Source organism: Gavia stellata, chromosome 29 (genome assembly GCF_030936135.1).
Source record: "Gavia stellata isolate bGavSte3 chromosome 29, bGavSte3.hap2, whole genome shotgun sequence".
Classification (NCBI taxonomy): Eukaryota; Metazoa; Chordata; class Aves; order Gaviiformes; family Gaviidae; genus Gavia; species Gavia stellata.
Genome location: NC_082622.1, coordinates 1,442,371 through 1,467,466, shown reverse-complemented (window position 1 = coordinate 1,467,466; position 25,096 = coordinate 1,442,371). Strand labels below are relative to the sequence as shown.

General features: G+C 38.9%; 1 protein-coding gene across 1 annotated transcript in view; it reads left to right on the top strand.

The window, feature by feature from the left end:
* AGO3 (argonaute RISC catalytic component 3) overlaps positions 1–25,096 on the top strand; it is a 30,007-nt gene that overhangs the window by 641 nt on the left and 4,270 nt on the right. Inside the window, exons 2-14 of the mRNA XM_059830941.1 lie at positions 8,474–8,645; positions 12,664–12,784; positions 13,331–13,539; positions 14,732–14,868; positions 17,627–17,761; positions 20,011–20,098; positions 20,245–20,392; positions 20,719–20,838; positions 22,124–22,246; positions 22,405–22,538; positions 23,010–23,194; positions 23,469–23,628; positions 24,289–24,379. Of these exons, the coding sequence (XP_059686924.1) occupies positions 8,474–8,645; positions 12,664–12,784; positions 13,331–13,539; positions 14,732–14,868; positions 17,627–17,761; positions 20,011–20,098; positions 20,245–20,392; positions 20,719–20,838; positions 22,124–22,246; positions 22,405–22,538; positions 23,010–23,194; positions 23,469–23,628; positions 24,289–24,379 (1,823 nt within the window). The remainder of the gene's footprint in view (positions 1–8,473; positions 8,646–12,663; positions 12,785–13,330; positions 13,540–14,731; positions 14,869–17,626; positions 17,762–20,010; positions 20,099–20,244; positions 20,393–20,718; positions 20,839–22,123; positions 22,247–22,404; positions 22,539–23,009; positions 23,195–23,468; positions 23,629–24,288; positions 24,380–25,096) is intronic.

The window sequence follows — 25,096 nt, the reverse complement described above, 5'->3', positions numbered from 1 at the left end:
GCTGCACAACAACCAACCCGAGATCTTCACGTTTTTGCTTTCAGCCGTCTGGTCCTTTTATATTGGAAGCGTGTGCTTAGTGTTTATAAAGTGTCTATTTAAAATGTATTTTGAGAGTTGGAGAAGGAGCTTCTGCTTCAGTTTATCAAAAGAATTTATCTTCTGACAGCAAAGTGGAAGGAGAGTTCAGATTTGGGCTGTCTTTAATTCGTGACATAGCTGGATGGCAAAGGGCATGTCAGAACTACTCAGAGTTCCATTTTTGTCGCTTCAAGAGGTGCCACAGCCAGTGAAAATATGAGGCTGAAGGTGTCAATACAAAGCATGCATTTTCGTCTCTTCATGTGCAGATACTTCTGTAACTTATATGGAGATTTAAGTTAATGGTGGATTTGGCTGGAAAAACTTGCCACCTAAGCTATGTCCTTGGTTAATGAGGTATATGGTGGAGTGGAAACCATCTCGGGAAGATGCTGGATTTTAGCGATCTGGCAGAATTCAGATGGTATGCTCATAATCTGTGTGTGTTAAATAAACCTTAATTATAACCTGGTATAATTCTAGTTGTCTCATAATAAGAAACAGATTTGCAAGAGTAGCTAGTAAACCTTTTAGTTTTAATTTGGTACGAGTTTACCTGTCGTTAGGCTGTAATATGTCAGATTTCAGCAACGCGTGCCATCAGACAGCGCTCCTAATGGGCTCAGCCTGCTAAGTGCTGTGTTCAGCATGATGGATATTTCTTTCCATGTCTGCTGTGTAATGAGGGAAGTGTTAAGTGCGCGATGTTCACGTTCCGTGTTTCAGGGAACCTTCCGGCCCTCAGACGCCGGTATTGGTACAGGAGGACACAAATAATCCTTGGGGTTATTAAATACAGGTTAAAGTTCTGTCATAAAAGCGAGAAGAACATGGAGACGTGCTTCCTTTTCTGTGTGTGAAGGGAAAATACAGGATAGAATGAGCAGAGTGGGGAAACAAAGATAGGGTTGTGAGTATCCCTGGAGTAGAGGATGGAAGTGTGTGCCAGGACATTTTAGGTGAAGCGGTGCTGTAGGTGTCTTCCTATTTGCGTGATAGGCTTAGCCTGTGAAATCTAGCAAGTATGCCTCTTCCAGTCCAAATAATTTGAACATAGTTTAAGGTAGAAGAAGGGTGTGAAGCCAGCTATGCAGGGTGCAGTTAATGGTGAAATCAAGTAAACTAAGGAATAGAAATAAAGTGCTCACTGGAAAAAGGTGAAGCAAAGTAAAAGCAGCTCTCGGTAAAAGATGAAATTCAGTGTCATGCATCACCCTTCCACCAGGAGAGCGTTAAGTAAACTTCCAGAAGACAGGTATATTAAAACAGTGCTACCGAGGACCTGAGGATGCTCTGTGGTATAACTGAGTCAAATCAGGGTGCTGTGTGTGTCTTCATTTGCATTTCATACGTTGTTCCTTCAGAGTTCAGAGCTTTTTGCGTTAAGTGTGAAATTGGGTTTTCTTCACTCTAGTATGGTATGTTTTTAATGAAGCACTACAGACATCTTTAGTCTTCTGTTCGCTTCTCTATACAAACTTTGGGCAGATAAGATTCTGAGAATTTGCTCTTCTCTCTTCTGTGTTAAGAGTAGTGATTTGGGAGGACCATTAAAAGTTACATTTTTGTGGGTGGGGTAGGGGAGGGAAGGGGAATGAATCATAAGCGCCTTTGAGAGTTACTCTGTTCCAGAACACGTGTGATGTGAGTTACAGTGGGGCTTTTCCTCGGGAGTTGCAGTGGAAGCTGTTTGACTCACCATATGAACTTTATAAATTCTTTCATCCTCATAGCTTTAATTCCTTAGTGGTAAAGGTGTTGGGATATTTCTTGAGCTAATTTCCAGTAGAAATTTAAAGACATTACAGGAATATGGGGCTTACATGCCTTTCGACTCATCTGGTGCGCATTTAAACAATGCGCTAATCGAACCGCAGTCTCCCTCTGTCCCTAGCTCCAGCCGATTCCTGCAGCGGAGAGCTGAGAGTCAGCCTGCAGCTGATGTTTTGCACTCTTACCGATAGCCTGAAAATTCAGCTGATGGTCCTAAGACTTGTATTGAATTTGGAGTGAGAAGTAGCAGCAAGCAGGGTGACTTGCCAAGTGATCAGAGATACATTGATAACTGAAGTAGTTTTTCTCTCTCGTTAGACTAGGCTATATAACCGAACTGTCAGGCAAAGCATTTACCTCTTAATGAAAGAAAAGGCTATAGTTGGCTACAAGTCAGTTTTGTTCTTAATGTTGTTCAGTCATAGTTTCTTGTTTCTTTGTGCTCTAATGCATTTTTCTGAAAACGATGACATTTGTCATGAATTTATTGCTTTTAATTTTGTTCACGTGCAAAACCTGTTAGGACGTAAAGTAAATTTTAGTATTATGTTTGAAGAACTTCTGTTTAGTAACTGTTGAAACTGTATTTTATTCTGCGAAGGGCTTTCTGGTAGCGTGGTTCTAAATTGAGTAATATGACCATGGGTCTTGGATCTTACTGTTCTGCTCTTACATATTTTTTCGGACAGTAAATTGGAAATAGGGGAACTGCTTGTGTCTTAAATTTGAAACCTAAATAGTAGATGGACAGCATGTTTCGCTCCATACCAGCAATTCAAAGTTACTGAGTAAGGGGGAGGAATTATGTAGTATTCAAAACAGTAAATATGAAACCAGGAAAATAAAAATGAGTGCGTTAAGAATTGCATATTTTCTTATAAAGTGGGTTTTTTAGCATAAATGCAAGCGCATGTTGATAAAGGTTTCTTTTGGTGGCAAAACGTGCTATATCTACACACAACAATAAAGATTGTGTCAGTTTACCTCCCTGATTTTGGTCTGTGGAAATACCTTTAAGGGAAAAGTATTGCTGTGTTTGTGTGGGTCGTCGTGTTCTCTTCTCCTAGACTAGTTAGGTATTAACTTTAAAATGTGCATATAAGCCGCTTTTTTGAGCTTAAAGTTCTTTATGATTAGATTTTTTAATTGTTCAGAAGCGTTTATTATCTTGTAAATGCTTCCAAAACACCTCACTATTTTCTGTAACTTCATTAGGGTAGAACAGCTTAGCGCACTAGTATTTACTTGTGCAGTTGGCTGTCCCTGAGCATGGCATCAAAATGTTGGCTTTTGATGAGTTTTAACACGACTTATTATCTGAAACCTTTTTTTTTTTAAAAAAAAGGCCTAAATTGAGAGTAGGAATGTTCAGCAAACGTGGATTGCGTTACTCATAAATAATGTAATGCCACCCAGCGAGGCTGCAGCTACAGAAATAGGGCAATTCATGATTTCTGGCATAAGAAGCTCGATTATTGAAACCAACGTTTAAATGTAATCTTCCCTATCTATTTTTTTAATCTAGAATTAACTTAATTTTCGGTAGTGGTAGGATTTTCTTTGAGCTCCACAGGCTGGGCCTCTGAGTCCAAGCAGGAGCCAGGGGCCCTCTGAAAGGGAATCTTTTTTCCCCTCCATCCTCTCCCCCCTCCATGGAGAGCTTTCTCCCGTGTGCAGACTCCAGCCTGCGGATAGGGGCTGTTAGACAACTCTGCCTTGTGTTACTGAGCCAGAGTTTAAATCATATTTTACCTGTTACGTCCTCCCGTGTGTTTAAGGCTGTTCAGTCACCCATTCAGTTAAGAGATTTAGAACTGTTTTATAAACAAAAATAAAACTATTAAGTAATCATCTGTTAATGTTTTTTGGTTTTATAATGCTGAAGTCCACAGTAGGAAAGAGGATAATTTTGTGCTGGAAGCTTGGTACTGATGTCTCTTTCTGTATGGAAAGGATCATGTAAGGAAATCTGTATTTTCTATTAGCATCTTGCTAGAAATCACTATTTCCCTTCATGCTGTAAAACTGTCTTGCATGCCAAAAGCTTCAGTTTTCTGTAAAATGGTTTGTTGAAAGCATTTGCAGGTTTCTGTGCTTGTGCTCTTTCTGTTCAGGCTTTATTCCGATTAGGGCTTCCTTTGGTTGCTAGGTAGATTCAAGCCTGTGTTTTGGATGCACGCCAGATGTGTTCTATACTGCTGGCTGTATTGCCATAGAAATTACGGTCAGTTTTTGTTCTGTTTAATCTTTAGTATAACATCTATAATTCCATAGAAGAAATGATTCTTGTTCCGAGCTCGTTTAAGCCATTAGAGGGACTTTCATATTGGTCTGGAATATGATCTGACTTTAATGGGAATTTTCAAATTGTGGATCTGAATACTGACAACTGTAAATTTCCTGTTTTCAAGTTCTCTTGGAGTAAATGGTTCTGTTGGCGGAGGTGCCACATAATCGGGCTTGAAATTAATTTCATTGTCCACGTATTTTTAATGTTAGTCCAAACTTCAGCTCTTTGAAAAAGTAGTATTTGTATGAGTTTTTTCTTCAGAATGTAGTTCATAAACAATACACTTACTCCATTTTAGCAATTTTTTTTTACGTTTTGAAATACGAATTTCCTCATTAAGCTTTCTGAAAGTGACAATTCCTTTTTCATCTCTTTTGGGGTTTTGTTGAACTACTGGATTAAATATCAGCAAAGCTCTTCAAAGTATTGGCCGTCTCTCATCAGCGAGCTACATGGTTATGGGACGTAGGTTATTTGACGCAACCCAGCCTGCCGGGGCAGGCACCGATAACCACCTTACGTTCCTGTGCACGTTGGGCTGTAACAGTAACGTCCCGTATACACCCACAGGAAATACCGGTGTAAATCCCCTGTGAAAGACAACGGGGATTCGAGATACCCACTTCTAAACGTGGCAGCAGTGTAGGGAGCAAACTGTGGTCTTTGTGTGCTGCTACGCGCAGCGCACCGTTGGGCACTGCTGGTAAACGGAGTAGGTGGAACTCTCCTGGTTTAGTCTTTGTCTGTTTTGCAGGTGTATCGTCAGGGCTTCTGCTCCTACTTGTTTATTGAGCGTTCGCTTGTGAGAAAGTCTTCCACCATTGCTGAAGGATGTTCGTGACTAATGACTTCAGCAAATGCTATGAATGGTACTTTATAAAATGATATACCTTTAGGTCCTGAAGAGATTTTTTTTTTTTTCCTGGCTTGTGTTACTGCTGATTTAAATGCTTAGTTAAATATTTTCTCTGCAGGTTTTTCCTGTATGTTTTCTAATGAGTAACCCATACATTCAGAATGTTCAAGTTACTCAGTGGTGGATCTTGTATCTTCTTGAAACGTACTCCCTTGCTGTATAAAAGCCTTCCAAGAATCTATCTGAAGCGTCAGTTTTAGTTCCTATCTGTGTATTCATTGTTCTGTGTTATAAATCAGTTGACTGTCAATGTTGGGGAATTTCCTTAACTGGTTTTATGAATTGAGTACTATTCTGGCATGCTAAACAGACTTGACATGTTTTTTCTTGGATTTTTAAGAGCATACTGGGCATATGTATGTATCTGATGCTCTAATGGTGGAGTAGTAATAGTTTCTTAAACACAAACAAGTTTCTCCTCTAAAACTTGCGGGCAACTGAACAGTGCAGAGCTTCTCCTCTTCTGGAGGCACCGGGAGAGCGAACGTTCCTCCACCCGCTGCGGAGCCAGGCCGTGCGGCAGTAATGCTTTTGCAAAGATTTTTGAAACTTTAACGGCTTTGTTTGTGCAATGGTTAAAGAACACGAAGGAATCCGTTTGCCCATCGTAGCCATTCTGTGCTATTTAGAATAATAGTACTTCTAGTATTTTTGGTTTGTGTGTTTATTTCCATGAGCTTGACACAGGACTGAGGCATGAGGTTGAGTGAGTCATTGATACGATACGGGAGCAGTAGCCGTCCTCAGAGAGCCCCGCTTGTTATTTATGTTTTATTGGGGTTTGAGTCACAGGTTTGAAGCCAGTGACACAGACTTTCACAACATGCAATCTGGCAATTTAGTGTGTTTTGAAAGCAGGATATTCTGAGTGGGTGCTAGTGTTTTTGGACAGGGATAGCAGAATTGAATTACAACATACGCATGTTTTCAAGTTAACTTGTCCAAGGGAGCATGTGTATCGCACAAAATGATAGCAAAATCAGCCAAATTTTAAAAAATTATTCCTGAATGTGTGTAGACCTGTGATTCTTATTTATTTCTTGGTCACATAATTCCTCTTTGCCAAAATCTGGGTTCTAACTTCTTCCAGGGTGAGCGGTTTCCTGCGGAGCCGTGTGTGGTACAGCTGAACGAGTGAGGCTAAAGGAAGCCTTTGTCTAACAACTGGTATTTTCTTGTTTTGTTCACCGCTGTTTTCCAGCAGAGGTTGGAGGCCTGCTTGCATACTTGGCTTTGGGTAGAGCATTTCTTTTGTCACCCAGGGTTTTGCAGTGCACTCTGCCTCCTATTAGTGACTGAATGTCATTTCCCTGTTTCAGGTTTTTGCTCCTGTGCAGTTGATCACTAGCGGTCTCTTAATCTAAGCAAAGGGGGGTAAATAACAGGAAAACATTCTGGTAAAGGGGTTTATTTCTTTATTTCTTCTCCGGCGGTTGAGTGCTCAGTTGAAAAGTTCAACTTAGTGCAACTTCCAGAGGAGATGGTGACAAAGATTTCAGCCACGCCGTATTTCCCTGTTCCATGGGCTTCAGCTTCTTCACCTAAGCTTTGTGAAGATTGTCTTCACGCTGACTGTTTCTTCTGTACTTACAGATTTTGGCAACTGTTTTTACATTTTACGTGATTTTAACGAATGGGGTGGGGGGAGACAGGGCAGACCAGGCTATAGCAACCTTTTTAACGTTCTCTTTATTTCAGCAGTTTAGTTAGCGTTTCCTACAGATATGAACTAAATATGAGGTATGGCATGTATTTCTTTGTAATATTAAAATAAGCTATTGAGTCATTTATGTCACTCAACTGTTTAGTGTAACTTCTTGCATATGCTTATATTCTGAAAATATATCTGGAGTAAATTGTAGAGCTGCTTTTACTCATGTGACAGTATTAAAATGAAGAAAAAGTTGAAGAGAACAGATGCTTGGAACAAGTTTTGCATAAGAATAGTCTGTGAGGGTGTTTTAAATGATGCTTCTTGGTTTATGTTTTTGTTTTATCTTAGGGCTCAAAGCCAAGCCCACTCAGAATTTTTTGGTAGGTTTCTGGGTAGAGCCAGGCAAATGTTACAGTGGAACTTAGCTTTGATGTTCACCTATTCTCAGTACAGTGTTTCCTTCAAGATAATGTGATTTTTTTTTTTCCAGGAATGGTGGAGATTAATCAAAAGGCAAATAAGACATTTTTACCAGCACTTGACATTTTAACTTTTCTATGAAAATGAGTGGGCTGGAATTGCTATCTGCATCACTGAGTAGGAGTAGAGGGGAGAACTTTTAACTAACTTAATCGAATGCTCTGTAAATCACGACATTCGCACAATGAGTGATTTTTCAAAACTTGGGCTACAAAGCGTGTTGGTTTTGTTGTTTCTTGACTGGAAAGAGGTATTTTTAAGTGGAAATACCAGTAGAAATTCTTGCAAGTGGACTATGTTTACTACTGTGTTTGGTTTTGTAAGGCATGAGTAGCCCAGATCTTGAGCTGAGGATTCTCATCTCAGTCATGCAAAGTAAATTAAATAGATAACCAGATGAGAATGTAACATATATATTACTAGACAGGCATTTTTAGCTGACTTTCGAAATACCCACCTCTTACTGCAGATTTTGATGGTTTCTCTGAGCAGCTATAGGTATTCTTCTCTAATGTATAAGTAATCAAGGGTTTTACAATCCTGTGTCTTAACCTGAGTCTTTCCTCCTCTGGCCACTTGGCTTTATCGGTGCAGTTAGACAGGAGGTAATGGCTTTACTCTTCATCCATTTTCAGCCAGCAAAGTTCAAGAATAATCTGTCTTCCAAGACTAAGTTAATAATGGCAATGAAATGAAGAGTTTATCGCAAACAGCATACATCCGTCCAAAACTGCTCCCGTATTTAGGTATTTTGCAGCAGCTTTGTTATTACTAGGGTGTTCAGAAAAGACTTGTAAAACTTTTTGTGTTTTAATGGCAGGCAGGCTTTCCACAATAGTAGGAGAGTTGCAAGGAAAAGCACACTTTTTTGTTTGGTTCGGAAATCTCCTGATTTTATTCATGCTAATCACAGAATCTGAAACTTACCAGTAAGAACACAGTCTGGATGTGGGTGGAGGCTCATGGAGGAAAAAAGGGCAAGTGTTTGTTTGGAACTTCATAGCGTGCTGTTTGTGTGCTGTTTGATACAGCTGATTTTCCCTTCTTCCAGTGTGCTGGCTCTGGTGCCTGCCTGGTCATCCTGTGAGCTGGTTCAGTCCCTAAGACTGAAAAAGGGGAGAACATTAGGAAGTCGTAATGGGAGACAAGTATGTGTACCTGCAAATGCAAGGAGCTTTATGTATTTTTAAACTGCTGAAATGTAAGCAAGCAGTACCTTTGCAACACAGCTTGTCTGTTGTGCTTATCTTCTAATCTGTGGCATTTTTTTCTTTCGCAGGACCCGTCGGGGCACAGCCCCTACTCATGGTGCCCAGACGTCCTGGCTATGGCACCATGGGCAAACCCATTAAACTGCTGGCCAACTGCTTCCAAGTTGAAATCCCAAAGATTGATGTCTACCTCTATGAGGTGGATATCAAACCCGATAAGTGTCCTCGGAGGGTGAACAGGTAAGAAAGTGAAATTTGTCTTGTAAATTATACCGATACTGAAATTTTGAAGCAACAGAGGGACCTACTGTAGTAAATATAGAGTAGTGGTATGAAAGCACTGCAAACAAACTAGTTTTCCTCTTGTTAATAGATACTTTCAGGCAATCAGCTTTGTACATTTGAAATGGTCAGACTTGGTTTGAGCTTCACCTGTGTTCTTTCTGTGTTGTTATAGGATTTTGTGTAGGACATTGTGTCTCATCTTATTTTCATGTCTGCTATGTATTAGTGTCAGTTAAATCCCTTCCTAGGCTACTTTATTTGTAGATTGATGGTTAAATGGAAAGAATCTGAATCCCTGTTCATTTGGTGATCCAACAAACTGCATATTGAGTGCTGGATTATTCAGCCTTAACAGATTGCTAGTACAGTGTTTTATATATGTTCTTTGTGTATTTTGTCCTAAACATTATGAATTTGGGGAGCCAGAGAAGCCTCCTCAGAAAGAGTAGTTAATTGAAAACCTGACATTAGAGCTATAATCATTCTTGCTTTTTAAAGATTACAACATTTTGTATTTCCTGTATTTCTTCTCTGCATTGAATAATTTTTTTAGGAAGAGTTACTTCTTAGTCTCTTGTGAAAACTATTTCATCAGTTAAAGGTCAGGGTAGCTGAAAACCAATTTTTTCCTCTTTCATCTGCAACTCTGGCTTTTTGCATTTTAACAATAACATGTTGCTAGGGCCTGATTCTGGCTGGTGATTTTTTTTCCGCTGCTAGATTGCATACTGCAGTTATGAAGGCTATATCAATACCTATGTTAAGCATTAGCTAAGAGGAAACTAATAAATTGCTAAAATTGGGATATAATAGTCCTGTGTGAATTAATATTTGATATAACCTTACTGTTATGCTCATAGGGATACAAGGAGAATATAAACTGCTCTAAACTGACTTACTGCTTTGTACATCTGATTCTTTTCTAGTGTGATCTTGTCATGAAAATAAATGTCACTTCACTGTTGAAACTGTTGACTAAAACCACTTTTTTGTCTGTTGTATGGAAATGCTGGATTGAAATAGGCTGAGGGAGACAAAGCTCTAAGAGCTCTGGTTGCTCCAGCAATTGCAGTCTGTCATTCTCTGTGTAGTTAGTTGTTTCCATAACAGTGGGGAAAAACTACAGATGTTTGAAAATAGAGTACTTGAAATAAGTTGTTGTAAATAGCAACTAAATTTTATTTAAAATTTAAAAGAAAAAAAATCCCTTTCATGGTCCTGTGTGTACGGTAATTTCAAGCCTGCTTCCAAAACCAAAATTGATGTTTGTCACAGCTTCTGTTAGCTGGTTATGCCTTAGATAAATGCTGCGTCTTCTGAAGTTTTCAGTTCATGTGGAGAGGCAAAAGCATTTGGTTTGAGTTTGTAAAGTAACTTTGTGTGAAATGATCAATATTTTTGCTTACCTAAATAGTAATGATTTCCTGAAGAGCATGCTTGCGGCTGAGACAACTTTTCATACCTTTTGCAAGTCTCAGATTGAGTATCTAACCGTTGCTTTTGACTTTTGTTAGGTTGTGTGAGGGTTGGTTGTTTCCCAGAAGTGCTGTTTATAGACTGGAGTTAATTTCACGTGCTTTTTGAAGTTTTTCATTCATAAACTTAGTTGTATTATAGGTGTCGTTCAGATAAATGTGTAGCTTTGTCCAGAAGCTCACGAACTTTCTATTCTACCAGTAAAGACACTGTCTTGCTTTTGTTTATCCGTGTTACCAACTGACAGAAGCAGTCATCTGGTTTTTGTCACATAAACTGAGAAGACTAATTGAACATAGGCAGCAAACGTAACGAGTTGCTTTAATGGCCGAGTATTTTCAAATGAAAGACTAAACTTGTTTTCAAATTTGACAGCAAATACAGTATGTAAATTATGAATCCTAATATAAACTGTTGTTTAAAATCTGAAAGGTGAGGGTAAACCTTGCATGCATATTGTTATTTTTTTCAAAGTAGGGAACTGTGAAATCAGTTATTTAATATTACTACTTTACCAGCTTCACATGTGTGAAAATGTGGCAGATATTAGGTAAAAACTGCATGAGCTTGTATAAATGAGCGCAATAAAAGGATATAGTATCTGCTGAATAAATAACTTTGGATAGTGTGCTGTGGACTGCGCGGAAAAGAATGGCTTTCGTTAGACTAAATTTAAGTCAGTATACTGAAATACCTGCTTTGAAGAATTTTCCTTAGAAATATATTTTTCCCTTTCCCTTGCATGCTGTGACAGGTATTTCTGCAAAGTCAGTGGATTTATATAGACTCAGCTATTCTGAAATAGTTTCTGACTAACATCCTGTCTACGTGCTTGTATTTGGAATAAATAGGGGATTTAGTTCTTGACTAGTTGCTAGTTTTCTTTAAATTCACCTGCACCTTGTTAGCCTTTAGCTGTAGGGAGGCTTTAAAATCTAGTGTGTCTTCTGTTTCCTTTTCACTTTCCTTTACAGCGATGTTCTTTACCGCTGTTTCCGCTGTGTTGTAAACTGGAAAGCAGAAGGTAAATAATGCTTTGCTTTGAAGCGCGCTGTACGTGCGAGATGAACAGCAGAGCTACAGCTAAGAACTCTAGTACAGGAGTTTTGTTTTACAGAGCCTCTTGCTTTCTCCCTCCTGCTCTTACTCTTCATCACTAACTTTTATCCCTCTGCTTCTGTCACAGGTTATGTGACAACAAGCTGGGACTTACGAAATAGTTTCTTTTGCACACTTAGCCCTTTGCATAATGTTACAAGGGAGCAGCGTACCTGTGCAGAATGGGGTTTTCAGATAAGATGGACTTGTGCAGGAGCACAATTGAGTACTAAGTAGATATTTTGAAGTTGCTTAAGTATATTGACTTGCTTTTAGCCAGTGAAAGAATTTGGACTCTGAGAGTTTAGTAACATAAAGGACTGTGAAATGGAGAATTTCTCTTCCCTTTCCCCAAGTCCCAGCTGAAAGGTGAAAGTACTGCTACTAATTTTGTTTGAAGAGGAAGTCAATATTTATCGTCTTCGTGAAGTACTTTAGGTTAATATTGCCTGGTCAGGAAATGATATACTAGTAAGCTTCTGCTTTGCAGGAATGCTAGTTTGCATATGCTTAAGAAGAAAGTGTTTAATTTCTGTCGAATAAGGGAATTATAATGTATCAAGTAAGATACAGTTGTGCCACTGAAACACAAAGAATCCCCAAAGAATTCAAGTCCTGAAGACATGTTTCAGTTAGAGGTATTGCAAAAGTTTCTCTGGATCTGATATATCTACTATTTTTATCAAGAAGTCTTTTTTTATATAAAGATGAAAATTTTATGGTGCTTTTTTCAAGTGTAATTTCAGTGCTTGTATCAGGTTACTATTTTCTTTATTGCCATTGACTTATAATAATGAAAGTTAGGAGAATCTGTAATTGCGTGCAAATTTGATCAGGCTTTTACTTGATATTGTTGTAAAAACTCGAATGATTAAGGACTTCAAGCTAAGACTTTTTTGTTAGGCTACCTCATTTTTATATACAATGTAGGCAGAACTCAAAACTCTTGATAATTGAAGAGTAGATGACTGTTACTAGGTGGATGGTACAATTAACTGTACTGCTTCTGTGAACTGGAATAGCTTTCAGTTGTGAGTTTGTACTAGTTTTTCATAATACTAGCTTGCGGGTTTCTTCCAAGGTAAGCGTGTCCTTGCTTTGTGTAATAAAGGTTATACAAAGGCCTCAGTCATTTCTGGGACTTTCTGAAATTATTTCAGTAACAATATTTTCCAGTATTTGAGCATTTGCATTGATTCTGATTTTATTCTTTAGTGTTTATCTGTTATTTTAGTTGAAATATGTGAAGCACCTTTTTGGAATATCAGTGGGTGTTCTATAATTCAATTGAGTAATACATTTGTTGAAACTACTTCAGCAAAACACAGGGTGTGTGGGAGCCAGTTCCAGTCTGATACTTCTTTGAAAACATCTTCAATGTAAATATCAACTTTTCTAGGGAGGTGGTGGACTCAATGGTGCAGCATTTTAAAGTGACAATATTTGGGGACCGTAGACCGGTTTATGATGGGAAAAGAAGCCTCTATACAGCCAATCCGCTTCCTGTGGCCACTACTGGGGTAAGATAACTGGACAAAAAAGTATTTGTAACAGCTTCTTAGGAAAGAAAAAGAAACAAGCCCAACTTCTAATATTGCTGAGTTCAGAAAAATTGAAAGTATCTTACAGTATCTGTATTGAAATGGAGTCCTTCTAATGTATTTTCTGCAAATTCCAATGTATGTAAATGTGCGTGTAATAGTTGCGTTCAGAACCTCCCCTAGAATTTAGTAGCCTTTTTCTACTGCAAAATCTAGTAAATGCTCAGTTTTGCAGACTGTAATACATTATCTTATGATGAAGTACTATTAAAAAAAATCAAACCACAGTTTCTCTGGAATGAAGAGTTTTCTGATTCAAGATGACAAAAAGTTTCACGATCCCCTTCTGCTTGGTGAGGACCCGCTTCTCTTTATTTTGTGCATTTGATCATGTACTTTATCAAATGTGCTGTGTCCTAAATATCTGAGTTTTTGAGTCTCTGGCCCAGTTATGGGAAGGAGTGAAAACTCAAGGCTACCAGATTTGAGATTATACAGCTGCTTTTTTTTTCCTCCCCCACCCAGGTGGACTTGGATGTGACACTACCAGGAGAAGGTGGAAAAGATCGTCCCTTCAAAGTGTCAATAAAGTTTGTTTCTCGGGTGAGCTGGCACTTGCTGCATGAAGTTTTGACAGGAAGAACCTTGCCTGAGCCTCTGGAACTAGACAAACCTATCAGCACTAACCCTGTTCATGCTGTCGATGTGGTGCTACGACACCTACCCTCCATGAAGTAGGTTCACTCTCTTCCTGCAGCTTGTCTTTACCTGAAGTGTCCCCATTGGGAGACCTTCATCCTTGTTTCTTCACAGGTGAAAAGAAAAAAATGATCGTTCCCCTTATGCAGCACAGCTGGTTAGCTGAACTGGGGAGATTGAAGCTAATTATGGAGAAGTGTGTATTTCTGTAGACATTTAAGCTCCAGAGCAGGTGATATATTTGCTTGAAAAGATCAGGAAACAGGAGATACTTACAATAGGCCTTAATTGAAATACTGAGAGATTACAGTATGCTGTAGCACTGCTTTCGTGTTTTCTGCTCAAGTTGAGCCAAGCATTGTGCACTTGGTGGCAGGGACTGTCTAAAAGCATGAATCTTTTTAATTCATTGATATCCCCGTCAATGATGCATGCTTCTCATGTTTTAAATACACAGCTGAGACTAGATACCTGTCTTAACAAAGTCTGTTAGCACCCTGAAACATTAGAGAAGTCCAAATTGATTTTGCTTTATTTGGTCAATGAAAGTTACTTTTAAAATTTGGTTGCTGGCTTTAGACAGTCGGATGGCTTCACACTGGTGTTTTTCACGGGGTGTAACTGACTTAAAAAAAATGACTTGTGGTTTTACGGAAGCCAGCGTTCCTCAGCTAAGGATCCTAAGGAAACATGAAAGATGTTAACCTCTGTACTAATGTCTATCCATTACAAATGTGAGGAGGCCTGGAGGTTTGTGAGCAGCTGTTTTCTACCTGAGAGAGAAACATTAGTTTCTCTAGTTCTTTGTTTCCATCATAGTTATTCCTTCTCTCAGTGTACATCGTATTCAAATGTTTCCTAGTTAAAACATGCAAAGTTATATTTGAGGGTCAGTCCAGTATATACAATGCTGTTGGACAGAATCTGCTGTGATGAGATTATACTTTCTTGAAGTGAAAGATCAGAAGGGGTAAGTTAACTTAGTTCTTGATTTGTTGTAAAAATTGAAAGTGGTTGTGCATTGCTAAAACTAGTAAATCTTGTGTCTAAATTTAAAAACACTGCAATGGGAACGGCAGCATTCAGAGTGTATTGTTTAAACTTGGTTCTAAGCACAGATTCCCAGTGCATAAAATTAAAAAAAAAGTGCTGTGTGTTATAATCTTTATTATAGAGTTTTTTATTAGGAATGCAATAGCATAGACGTATGGTTGTCTTTTTCACCAGGTATACCCCTGTGGGCCGCTCCTTTTTCTCAGCTCCGGAAGGCTATGATCACCCCTTGGGTGGGGGTAGGGAGGTCTGGTTTGGATTCCATCAGTCTGTTCGGCCTGCCATGTGGAAGATGATGCTCAATATTGATGGTAAGTTGGGATTCAGGGTTAAGAATAAAGATAATAACAAACATGCCTCTAAGAATAAAAATGACCTTGCCATTCAGTCATTTTACTGTCACGTGCTTGAGTTTGTGGTACCACGTTTCTGTGTGGTGATAACTTTCAGTGCCATCAGTGCAGAGGGATTTAGTAACCAGAAGCTATCTTGTACACTGATTTTTAATTTGTATTGCAAATAGTAAAGAATTAAAGTAGGTTGGGGTATTTTGCTAGAATTTATGTCAGCATAAGAAAACTTTCAAACTTTAATTGCTTTATAGACAAGGGGTTTTCACCTGAAAAATACTTGTCTCATTGCTCAGTTTGAAGATTAGTAGTTGTCACTTTTAACGTCCTTATGAAACACAACATTAACTGTGAAGTCAGCAGGAGTTGTAATGGTGATAGTGGAGTGAGATTGTGATAATGAAGTGTATGTATGCATACATTGGCTTCCTGTTCAGCCAGTTCAGACCCGACTTACATGGCAAAGGCTACCTAGAAATCGAAGTCTCTCTTTCTGGATTTGTCATCACGTCAGTGTTTTGGCAGAAATTCACCTGCCGTATTAGGAAAAAAAAATTCCTATATAGGAAGGAAAAGCCTAGCATAGCTTGTTTTCCTGCTTAATTTTCTGTATTGGTACATCCACAGTAATACAGGCAAACTGCTTAGGATGTGTCTCCATGCAGCTGTCAACAGTAGGTGTTGTTCAATACTTCCAAGAAAACTCTGAAATATGTCACAAACACTTCTGTGAATAGGAGTAATTGAGATGGGCTTTCTCATGCAAAATCAGATCTGCTTTGCACCGCTTTATTAAGTCCCAGATGAATGCATCTGAGATCAACTGGTGCATGTGTCAGACTCCTTGGTGCTGTAAGCACTCTATTTGGTTGTTAAACCCCTATTGAAAAATGTCAGTGTTTGAGATGCAGGTGCTGCCTGAAGTTTTCTCTAATTCACATTCTGTTCTCACTGTCTGTTTGAAATGCTCTATAAACCCAAGGTAAATAGTCTCTCTTTTTTGCACTAGGCTAAGCACTCAAAGTCAGGTTGTGCTTAGTGTCTGTCTTGGAGCATAATCATAGAATCATTGAGGTTGGAAAAGACCTTTAAGATCATAAAGTCTAACTGTAAACCTAACCCTGCTAAGTCCACCACTAAACCATGTCCATGAGAGCCTCATCCATGAACAATGATAAATAAATGAATAATAAATGAATAAGATGTTGCAGATGATACTGAGCTTTCACAATTAAAATTTGCAAGTCCGTGTGTTCTGGTTTACCTAAGTTGTGGATGGTACTAATGTGACTTCAGATGTGTGTGTTCTTGTAAAATTACCTTCCAAACAGCAGCCACGGTGTAGCTATTGTTTGAAAAATGAATGTAAAAATCTTACCAGTCTGAGAAATAACCAATACTACTATCTACATGGTAGGTACTGAGATAACTATAATTCAGGTAGGACAAGAGTATTAATTTACACCCATTTATGATGTATTGCGCTATTACTTTCTGTGAAGCAAGCTTTTTTTATCAGGATTAGAAAGCGTACTAGTTACTCCTGTGGTAGAAATATTTCAGTCTTTTCTGTGAATGAGAAACTTAAGAACTTTGTAAGCTACGGTTTACGGAGCAATCGCTTTATGTTGTGGTTTGAGGCTGTGTGAAGATTATGCTCAAATCCCATTGCTTGATTTTTGTTTTAGTTGTTTAACTTGTGCGAGGTTCTCTGCAAAATCTGTTTCTCTCTGTGTCGCTTGTGTTGCTGTGAGAGACAAACCGCACGCTGCCAGTCGCTGGGGGTGTAAGCTATTTGTGTTCATTCAGTAATCGACATCCGGAGGTGTTGGCCGGAGTGCGTCATGTGAAGTTGGCAGCCTGCTAAAGTGACGCATGTCTGAAGAATGTGGCGTTGTATTAGCACAGGGATGTGGTGGGTTTGGTACATGAGATCTGGAAAACTAATAAAATGCTTGTCAAGTATTACTTTTCTGCTGTTGCCATTTAAAGTTTTAAATCTGTGGAGTAGTTTGCTTGTGTTTGAGCTGTATCTAGTGCCACCTCACCTTTCTTACTGAAAGGTATTGTTTCAATTGCTTATAACTCTGTCAAGCAGATTGTTCGTGGTCTTCCTTCCATGGAATGAGTCAGCTGTCCTCTTTAAAAACAGTATATTGTCACTTAATGTGATCGTGTCATTAGTATGCAGGGAGGGTGAGATTTTGGTAGATCAAGGGTTGCATGCACTGGTAGTTTGTGTATAGTTAAAATAGCGCTCATGTTTCTACCAAATATTGTTTCAGTAATTGAGCAGATCATACCATTGACAAAATTATATTGTATATTGAATAATCTTAGCTTTTTCATGTTCATAAGTCTTCAGTAGAGATATTAATACTGTCTCTGCTTGCAGCTCCATACAGAGTCGAAAGAGAATGTCTCTTGGGGATGTTACAGCTCTCTAGAAATAAATGTTATCTGGGGAAAAACCCTTTCAAAACCCTGAAATGGAAAGTAGTTGCAGGATGACTGTGCTGGAGACCGATGTGTCACTGTGGGCCCTACACTGGCTTTTGTATACTTAGCTGTTGCAAGGCTTGCTAATCTGTTTTTAAAAATGTGTGCTGCACAACATTTGCTTGAGGGTTACGTGGAGTTTTAAAAAGCATTCATTTATATACTGCTTCGCAACATTCTGACTTGAGGTTTTTTACACTTAATATTTTGCTGTTTTTAGTTTCTGCCACTGCCTTCTACAAAGCACAACCTGTAATACAGTTTATGTGTGAAGTTCTTGACATTCATAATATTGATGAACAACCAAGACCTCTGACTGATTCTCATCGGGTAAAATTCACCAAAGAGATAAAGGGTGAGTAGAAATGTATCTGTTCTGTGCCAGGTAATGCAAGCACGTTAATTCTAAAGGACTTGTTTTAACTGGAAACCTCCTGGCTAGAGGTAGAAAGGCCCTGGAACTGCCCAGAGAAGTGCAGTATGCCTGGTTTGTAGTTCTAGTCCTGAATGGAAACAATGCAGCTCTACAGAAATGAAAGATGAAAAATGAGGTATGTTCCCAGTGGCTTAAAGAGGGAAAGAGAAAGTGTTGTTTATTGCCTGGATAGAGGTAAGTGGCTGTTGCCTTGCTGGGTGGCTAACCTTTTATAAGCAAGGGTCACTGAGGCCATAGTGGTATTGTGCTGTAGGTCTCCCGCTGTTTAAATGCTGAGGCAAAGTGAAAATTGATTTCAAAGCTAACATCGTTGATTCTTTGAAAGTATGGTGTTGCAGTGACTTCTAATAACTGATTGCCTTATGGAAAAATAAGTGCCACTTGCTAACTTGGAGCTGAAGGCCAAATTCCATTCCAAAGGAATTGCATAAGCTGCTGGTTTGAGTAGTTTTACTCCATATATGCTAATTTGCTTTGCATTTTCCCATGTCCTTTCATTCCAGTGTAATTTGCAGAGAGAGAAGCCTTGAAAGAGCTCAGCTCTTCAAAGCTCTGCTCTTAAACGCTTGTGTTACTTGATGCAAGATTAGGCTCTGTTGAAATACTGGGCAGCAAAAAAGTAAATTTGAACTATAGTCATAAACTGATGTGTTCATAGAATAGTCGTTAGTGGGAAAAAAAGCAATTATTTTGTAGTAGTCCTAACATGCCTCCTTTTTACATCTACCTATCTGTCTTCATTCTGGAAGACAGGTAACTGGAGAATGAGAACCTGTCTCTGCTTGATCCTGGGTGCCTCAGACGCTTTGTTACCATAGTCAGAAAATATTGAAAGATTACCTTTGCTGGCAATATTTGGTTTTACAGCTGTAGTATCTGGGAACTCCAGCCAAGATGTGATCACGTATAGTGAAACATACCCTGCATTAAAGAATTGGCAGTCTGTGAGCAGCTCTGTGGGAGGGTAGTGCCTTCTGTAGTGTCACAGCAGATTAATGACAAAGCAGTGAATGGGTTCTAGATATCGCTGTATTCACAACCCCTTTTCTGCTTGGCCAAAGTGCTTCATGGTTTCTTTTTTGTATTTTCTCTTAATGCTGTATCAGTGCAGTGGTAGTTTATTTTTGATTATGCCATCCTCTAAGTAATGCTGAAGTTAATGTTGCAATTAGTGTTGTCAGGAATCAATGAAGTGCAGTTGATACTTCTTCAGGATGTCTGTGTCCCTAGTAAACTAAACACAGTATCTGCTGTCTGGTACTTAGGGACCTGATTTGATGTGGGGTGTTCCATCTGTGGTCCACAGTCCACATGAGCCTCAACAGGACAAGTTATCCAACTGCTTTCTCAAAAGCCTTTGCTAGTAGACTGTAGGTTGAATTTTTTGGGTAACAGGGCTCTGTTTTCAACTGCCTTCTCTTTCGTGGGGCTGGGGAAGGACATAACAGCGTGTCGATGCTGTGCAGCACTCGTGTGATAAGCTCAGTGCTTCCAGCAGATGTTGAGTCTACTCTCTATGTACAGTACAGACAGTGCACGCACAGTGAATAGAAATAGCCACTGAAAGCCTCTTGAAGCTGCCATTGTTGCTGTCATTATTGTGGATAGAGCATCAGGTCTGGTGAGCCTCTGGTGTGTAGGCTGGGTGCTTTTAGGCAAGATTTTCAGCTGCTCAAAATATGAAGTTAAACTTAGTCGGTGAAATAAAAGAAAATTACAGGCTGAATGTGGACACAAAGCTGCAGGGAAAATGAACGATAAGGTAGAAATCTTGTTTTGCCCTTTTAATTTCAATTATGTTGGAATTGCTAGTTTTAAGAGGAATACAGCATTGAGAATGAGAACAAAAGAATATGGTGAAGACAGCCGTCTGAGTCTGAGATTAGTCACATGCCTGATAAATGAAACTGCTGCAAGAAATTCAGATGACATTGAACATTCAATATTATACATTATGATTTGGTTTTGAACATAATGCCTGATTAGTCAGAAATCAAATTATAACGAAAGCAAAATGTTTAGAGAATAATAATTTCTTATGTTGTGCTGTTCAACGTTGACCATCAAAGCTGTTGGATTAGAACATGTTCTATTATATGAAACCTTGTGTCTCCTGTGCAAATTTTTGTGTAGTTAATGACATCAGGTTTTTTGGTACTTTTGTGCAGGTCTAAAGGTAGAAGTGACTCACTGTGGAACGATGAGAAGGAAATACCGTGTTTGCAACGTAACAAGGAGGCCTGCAAGTCATCAAACGTAAGATGCTTTTTGTCAGAGCATAAAATGTGTGATAGCCTTAACATGGAATGTGTAACAGGACCTAGTATTTTATTAGTTTTGGGGATGTTGATACTTGCCAACTAAGATTTCTGTACATTTTATTAAAAGGTATGTCTCTTCAGCTTTCCTTTACAGTTAGAAAATGGCCAGACTGTGGAGAGAACAGTAGCACAGTATTTCAGAGAGAAATACAACCTCCAGCTGAAATACCCTCATCTTCCTTGCCTACAAGTTGGACAAGAACAGAAACACACCTACCTGCCTTTAGAAGTAATGAACTTGTTCTGACAAATCAGCTTGTTATTGGTAGACTGTATCATTTTGCAAAATGTTAGGAAGTAGTGCACTTTGCAGTACGAGCATGTTTACATATCTACATGTTTGTTGTTCTTTTATTTCACTAAAGACTATCTACATCTTAAAAAGTGCTTTGAAGTTTAGAACTATGAGAAAGAATATGCAGTTCCTTAAGCACGTTGGGGATGTGTTTTATAGTGATAGCATAGCATTATGTGATAGCATTATGTACGTATGGTATGTTGGGATCTGTTTCAGTGCTCCTGTTGTGTACTGATGCTTCTGATTTTCCTTTAAAGGTATGTAACATTGTAGCTGGCCAGCGCTGTATCAAGAAGCTAACGGACAATCAGACATCAACTATGATAAAGGCCACAGCGAGATCTGCTCCAGATAGGCAAGAGGAAATAAGCAGATTGGTTAGTTCTTCAGTTTCAGTTCGGTGCGACACTACTCACTAAATGACACTGGACTAGATGCAAAAACTTCTTACGTGACCAACCTAGTCTTTTCATTCCTTCCTTCTAGCCCCTTAACAGATTTTAACTACTTTTTTTAATAGGATTTACTTCAAATAGCTTGCAATAATAGCATGAGTCCAGCACTCAGCAGTATGGGCTCTTGTGTTCTAATCTTTACAATTACTTCCAAGGAGGTATTGGAACTACTCAGGACTAATAGTTCAGTGTTTTGCTCTATTGGGCCCTCAGGGTTTTTGAACAAATCTGTGAAATGGACTTGGGTTTTAGAACCCAAACTCTGAAAGTTAGATTTTTGTTCTAGGTACTTTTCTTCTCCTTGATTCCTGTTGATATTTGAACACCATACTTTTTTTTATTATTATAGGATGCTTAAATTTGTAGCAGTGCTAGATACTTTTAAAATCATGAGCTAGGCTCCGAAGACTTGGGTCTCTGAGTCTTTCCCTTTTTCTGTTTTTCTGTTAGGAGTTTGAAGATGGTAGCATCACTCTAACACTACTTAATTTTAATGGGCAGTGGGAAACAAACGGGAGCAACTTGATTTGCCCAGAATAATACAAGGAAGCTCTAACAGGGTAGAAGAATGTTTCTAGGTCTCCTGAGCCTGAGTCTTGTACTTGAGATGTTTGACTGCTTTCCATAGAACACAGTAAATGTTTTCACCTGATAACTCCAATATCTTTTCTTGTTGCTGAATCCAGACACTCTAAACATCAGTGTTTTCTCTGACTTGAAATACTATAAAACTTGAATATTTTTAGTTGAATACTTGTATAAGCAGATAGCTGTTATTTGAAATGGTCTGGGTTTTGAGCTGACAAGTTAGCCAAAATCTTTAAATTAAAATAAAGCTGGTCTGGAAAACATGGAAGACATGAATGTGCAGTAATAAAAGGAATTAATTTGTTTAATCTTGGGTGTGCTTGTCTCTAAAGGAGCATGCTTTTTGATCTACCCTGTGAGTAAATAAAATGCTCTTAAACAAGCAAACTACAAATGGACACTTGAGTTAAGGGAACAAAAAAATCTCATCCAGTATATCTCATGGTAGTACTTGGTTTCACTGGGGATAAGTTGATAGTGTTGAGCAGTTAAATCTGAGCCTTTTTCAATGTCAAGGGGAATTGTTGTAGAACACTTCTGCAGCATTCCTGTTAGTCTTTTGTTTGTTATGTGAATTATAATTAGATACTTCTGTAATATGGAAAAATTCTTCTTCTAGGTGAGAAGTGCAAATTATGATGCAGATCCATTTGTTCAAGAATTCCAATTCAAAGTCCGGGATGAGATGGCCCATGTGACGGGGCGCGTGCTCCCAGCTCCAATGTTGCAGTATGGAGGACGGGTGAGGTGGTTTATTTTTCGTTTCTCTTTTGAAGAGTTGTGCAATACAGGGATCAGAGTTTGAATGGTAAACGGTTTTTTGTTATCTTGAAACTGTAAATAGCATAGGCTTTTTCTTTTTCTTTTGCTTGAATATCTGTGTTGGTTTTGTTTCCACAGAATCGAACAGTGGCAACCCCAAGCCATGGAGTCTGGGACATGCGAGGGAAGCAGTTTCACACTGGTGTTGAGATCAAAATGTGGGCTATAGCTTGCTTTGCCACTCAGAGACAATGCAGAGAAGAAATACTGAAGTAAGGCATGTCATGGTTCAGGCTTTGGACTATTCTCTTAATGAAGCCATCTTGGTGAAAACATGAACTTAGGACTTCCAATGAGTGTTTTAACTCATTTTAATCATCTAAGATGTTAGGGAGAGAATCCAAGTTGTTTTGCTTCTTTGCTGGAAGCTACAGCCAAAACACTGTACCTGGGTACGCCGTGGGGTTTTGGTCCTGTGACATTGCTGTTTTGTGTATGGTTCCTTCCAGCATCTTGAATGAAGTACTGAAGGTGTCTTAACTTGTTTGTTGGTTATGTTTTTTTCCACTCTGGCCTATGGTGTCTCAAAGCTGTATGGCCTCCACAAAGCGAACGTTTTCGAAATGCTGCTTTAAAAGCTATTTGGAATTGTCTTTGAGTAATACCGTTGTTCTCTCCCCTTCTGCTTTGGTTGCTGTGTGCTATTGCTAGTGCAAAAATTGAAAAAAACTTCTCATCTTCAGGGGTTTTACAGATCAGCTGCGCAAGATCTCCAAAGACGCAGGGATGCCGATCCAAGGCCAGCCCTGTTTCTGTAAATACGCCCAGGGTGCAGACAGTGTGGAGCCCATGTTTCGACACCTCAAGAACACCTATTCGGGGCTTCAGCTCATCATTGTCATCCTGCCAGGGAAAACACCGGTGTATGGTAAGGGAACACCTCTGTATATACCTGTTTGGTCAAGTATCGTTCTGAGAAGTTTGCTGCCCAGCATATGTTAGAAAATTCTTCAGGACCATTCTTTAGACATTAGAAGCCAATGTTTTGTGTCTAAAGATGAAATTAATTGGAAGCAGGTCTGAGCATGCAGATAAGTTGAAAGTTATTTTGCAGAGTATGTACATGTAAATTATTGTGACTTATTGCTATATTTTGATCTTAGCTTTATTTCAAATGTTGTATCCTAATATTTGCTTCTCAGCGGAGGTGAAGCGTGTGGGAGATACACTGTTGGGAATGGCCACACAGTGTGTTCAAGTCAAGAACGTCATTAAAACATCTCCACAGACCCTATCAAATCTGTGCCTGAAGATTAATGTTAAACTAGGAGGAATCAACAACATTCTTGTACCTCATCAACGGTGAGACTCTTTGTGGAGACTGACTTGGGTTTTGTTTTAACAGATGTGGTTAAGTTTGATCCTTAGCACCCAAAATCTAACCATGGCCAAGTTTAAGTTGAAGTATTTGTCTGGTAATAGTATGTGATATTTGAGGTAGAATTAAATCTCTTAGCTTGGGCTCTGAGTGGTTATTGGTCACAGTTTAAATGTGAAACAATGGTGCGTGGAAGAATATTTTGAAGGCACTGGGAGACCATCCTGCTGCTTAAATCCTGTAAGACAGAATAATCTGTGTGGTACTGCACTCAGCCATGTGTTGCATGGCTGATGCAGTGCCAAAGTGGTGCTTAGCTGATGTCCAAGCGTTAGTGTAATCTACCTCTAGAATGATAGTTTCTGTAAGAAGCTGTCTGTACTGTTCAGGTGTAGCTCTGTGGCTTTTCTCCACTAGAATCGTGCCACAGTGAAATGGCAGTGTATTTTGGAATGACTGCTATGGTGGTTTTGAAGTTCACATCTTGTGCACAAAGGTTTCATTGTTTAAGTTTGGCCGGAGTACCTGATAGAAGGCTTCTCTGTGCAGCTTAGCTGAAACAGAAACAAACCCCCATATTGAGCAATAACCTTGCGCCAACTGTTCATCTACGAGTGTGACTTAGCACTTTTTTCTTTTTGAAGACCTTCTGTGTTCCAGCAGCCAGTGATCTTTTTGGGAGCCGATGTCACTCATCCTCCTGCTGGAGATGGAAAGAAGCCTTCCATAGCTGCTGTAAGTTTTATTAAATCAGCATTGTTTTTTTCATCTTAGGTAAATGTTAAAATAGTAAATGCAACTCAGGGACTATGTCTATGTCAAATATCTTTCAGGGCTTATGACAGTTCTTTGCACACATTTCCAATGTTATTAAAAATCATGTCTTTAAAAGAAAAACAGTCTTGATACTTCAGACTGTTTTCTTAGCTTTTTAATTTTTAAATCAAGGTAAAATAGCAGTCAAATTAAATAATATACTTCTGCAAAAATATTCTAAAGGAAATAATGCAGCTTTGATGTTAGTTAATAACATCTTTGTATTTTTAAAGGAGAACAATGTAATTAAAGGCCTGGTTTGGCAGGAATGTTTTTGATACTTCTTACCTTTTGTGTTGGTACAGTCCAGGAGATCAAGGTGGTAGTTGGATGCTTGGTCAGTCCCTTCCTATTTTGTCCCCTTGGTATTTTACTTGGCATTGATTGCAGTTACGGAAACTGCATCCTTGTTTAAAGTAACTAAGGCAAACTGAAGTGTTTCTCTGTGTAAAAGGTGAGAAAACTTCAAAGAAAAAAGTCTGTGTCTGGATTATAAGAATATGCATTAGTGTGCTGTCACCAGAGCGGGAGACTCCAATTCTGCAGATGCATTTCGGGTGCTTGAAGGGCAAGTTTTATACCTCTTTTGAAAAGGTGTTAAGCCTGTACCTGCTACAAGTTCCAGTTAAAAATGTT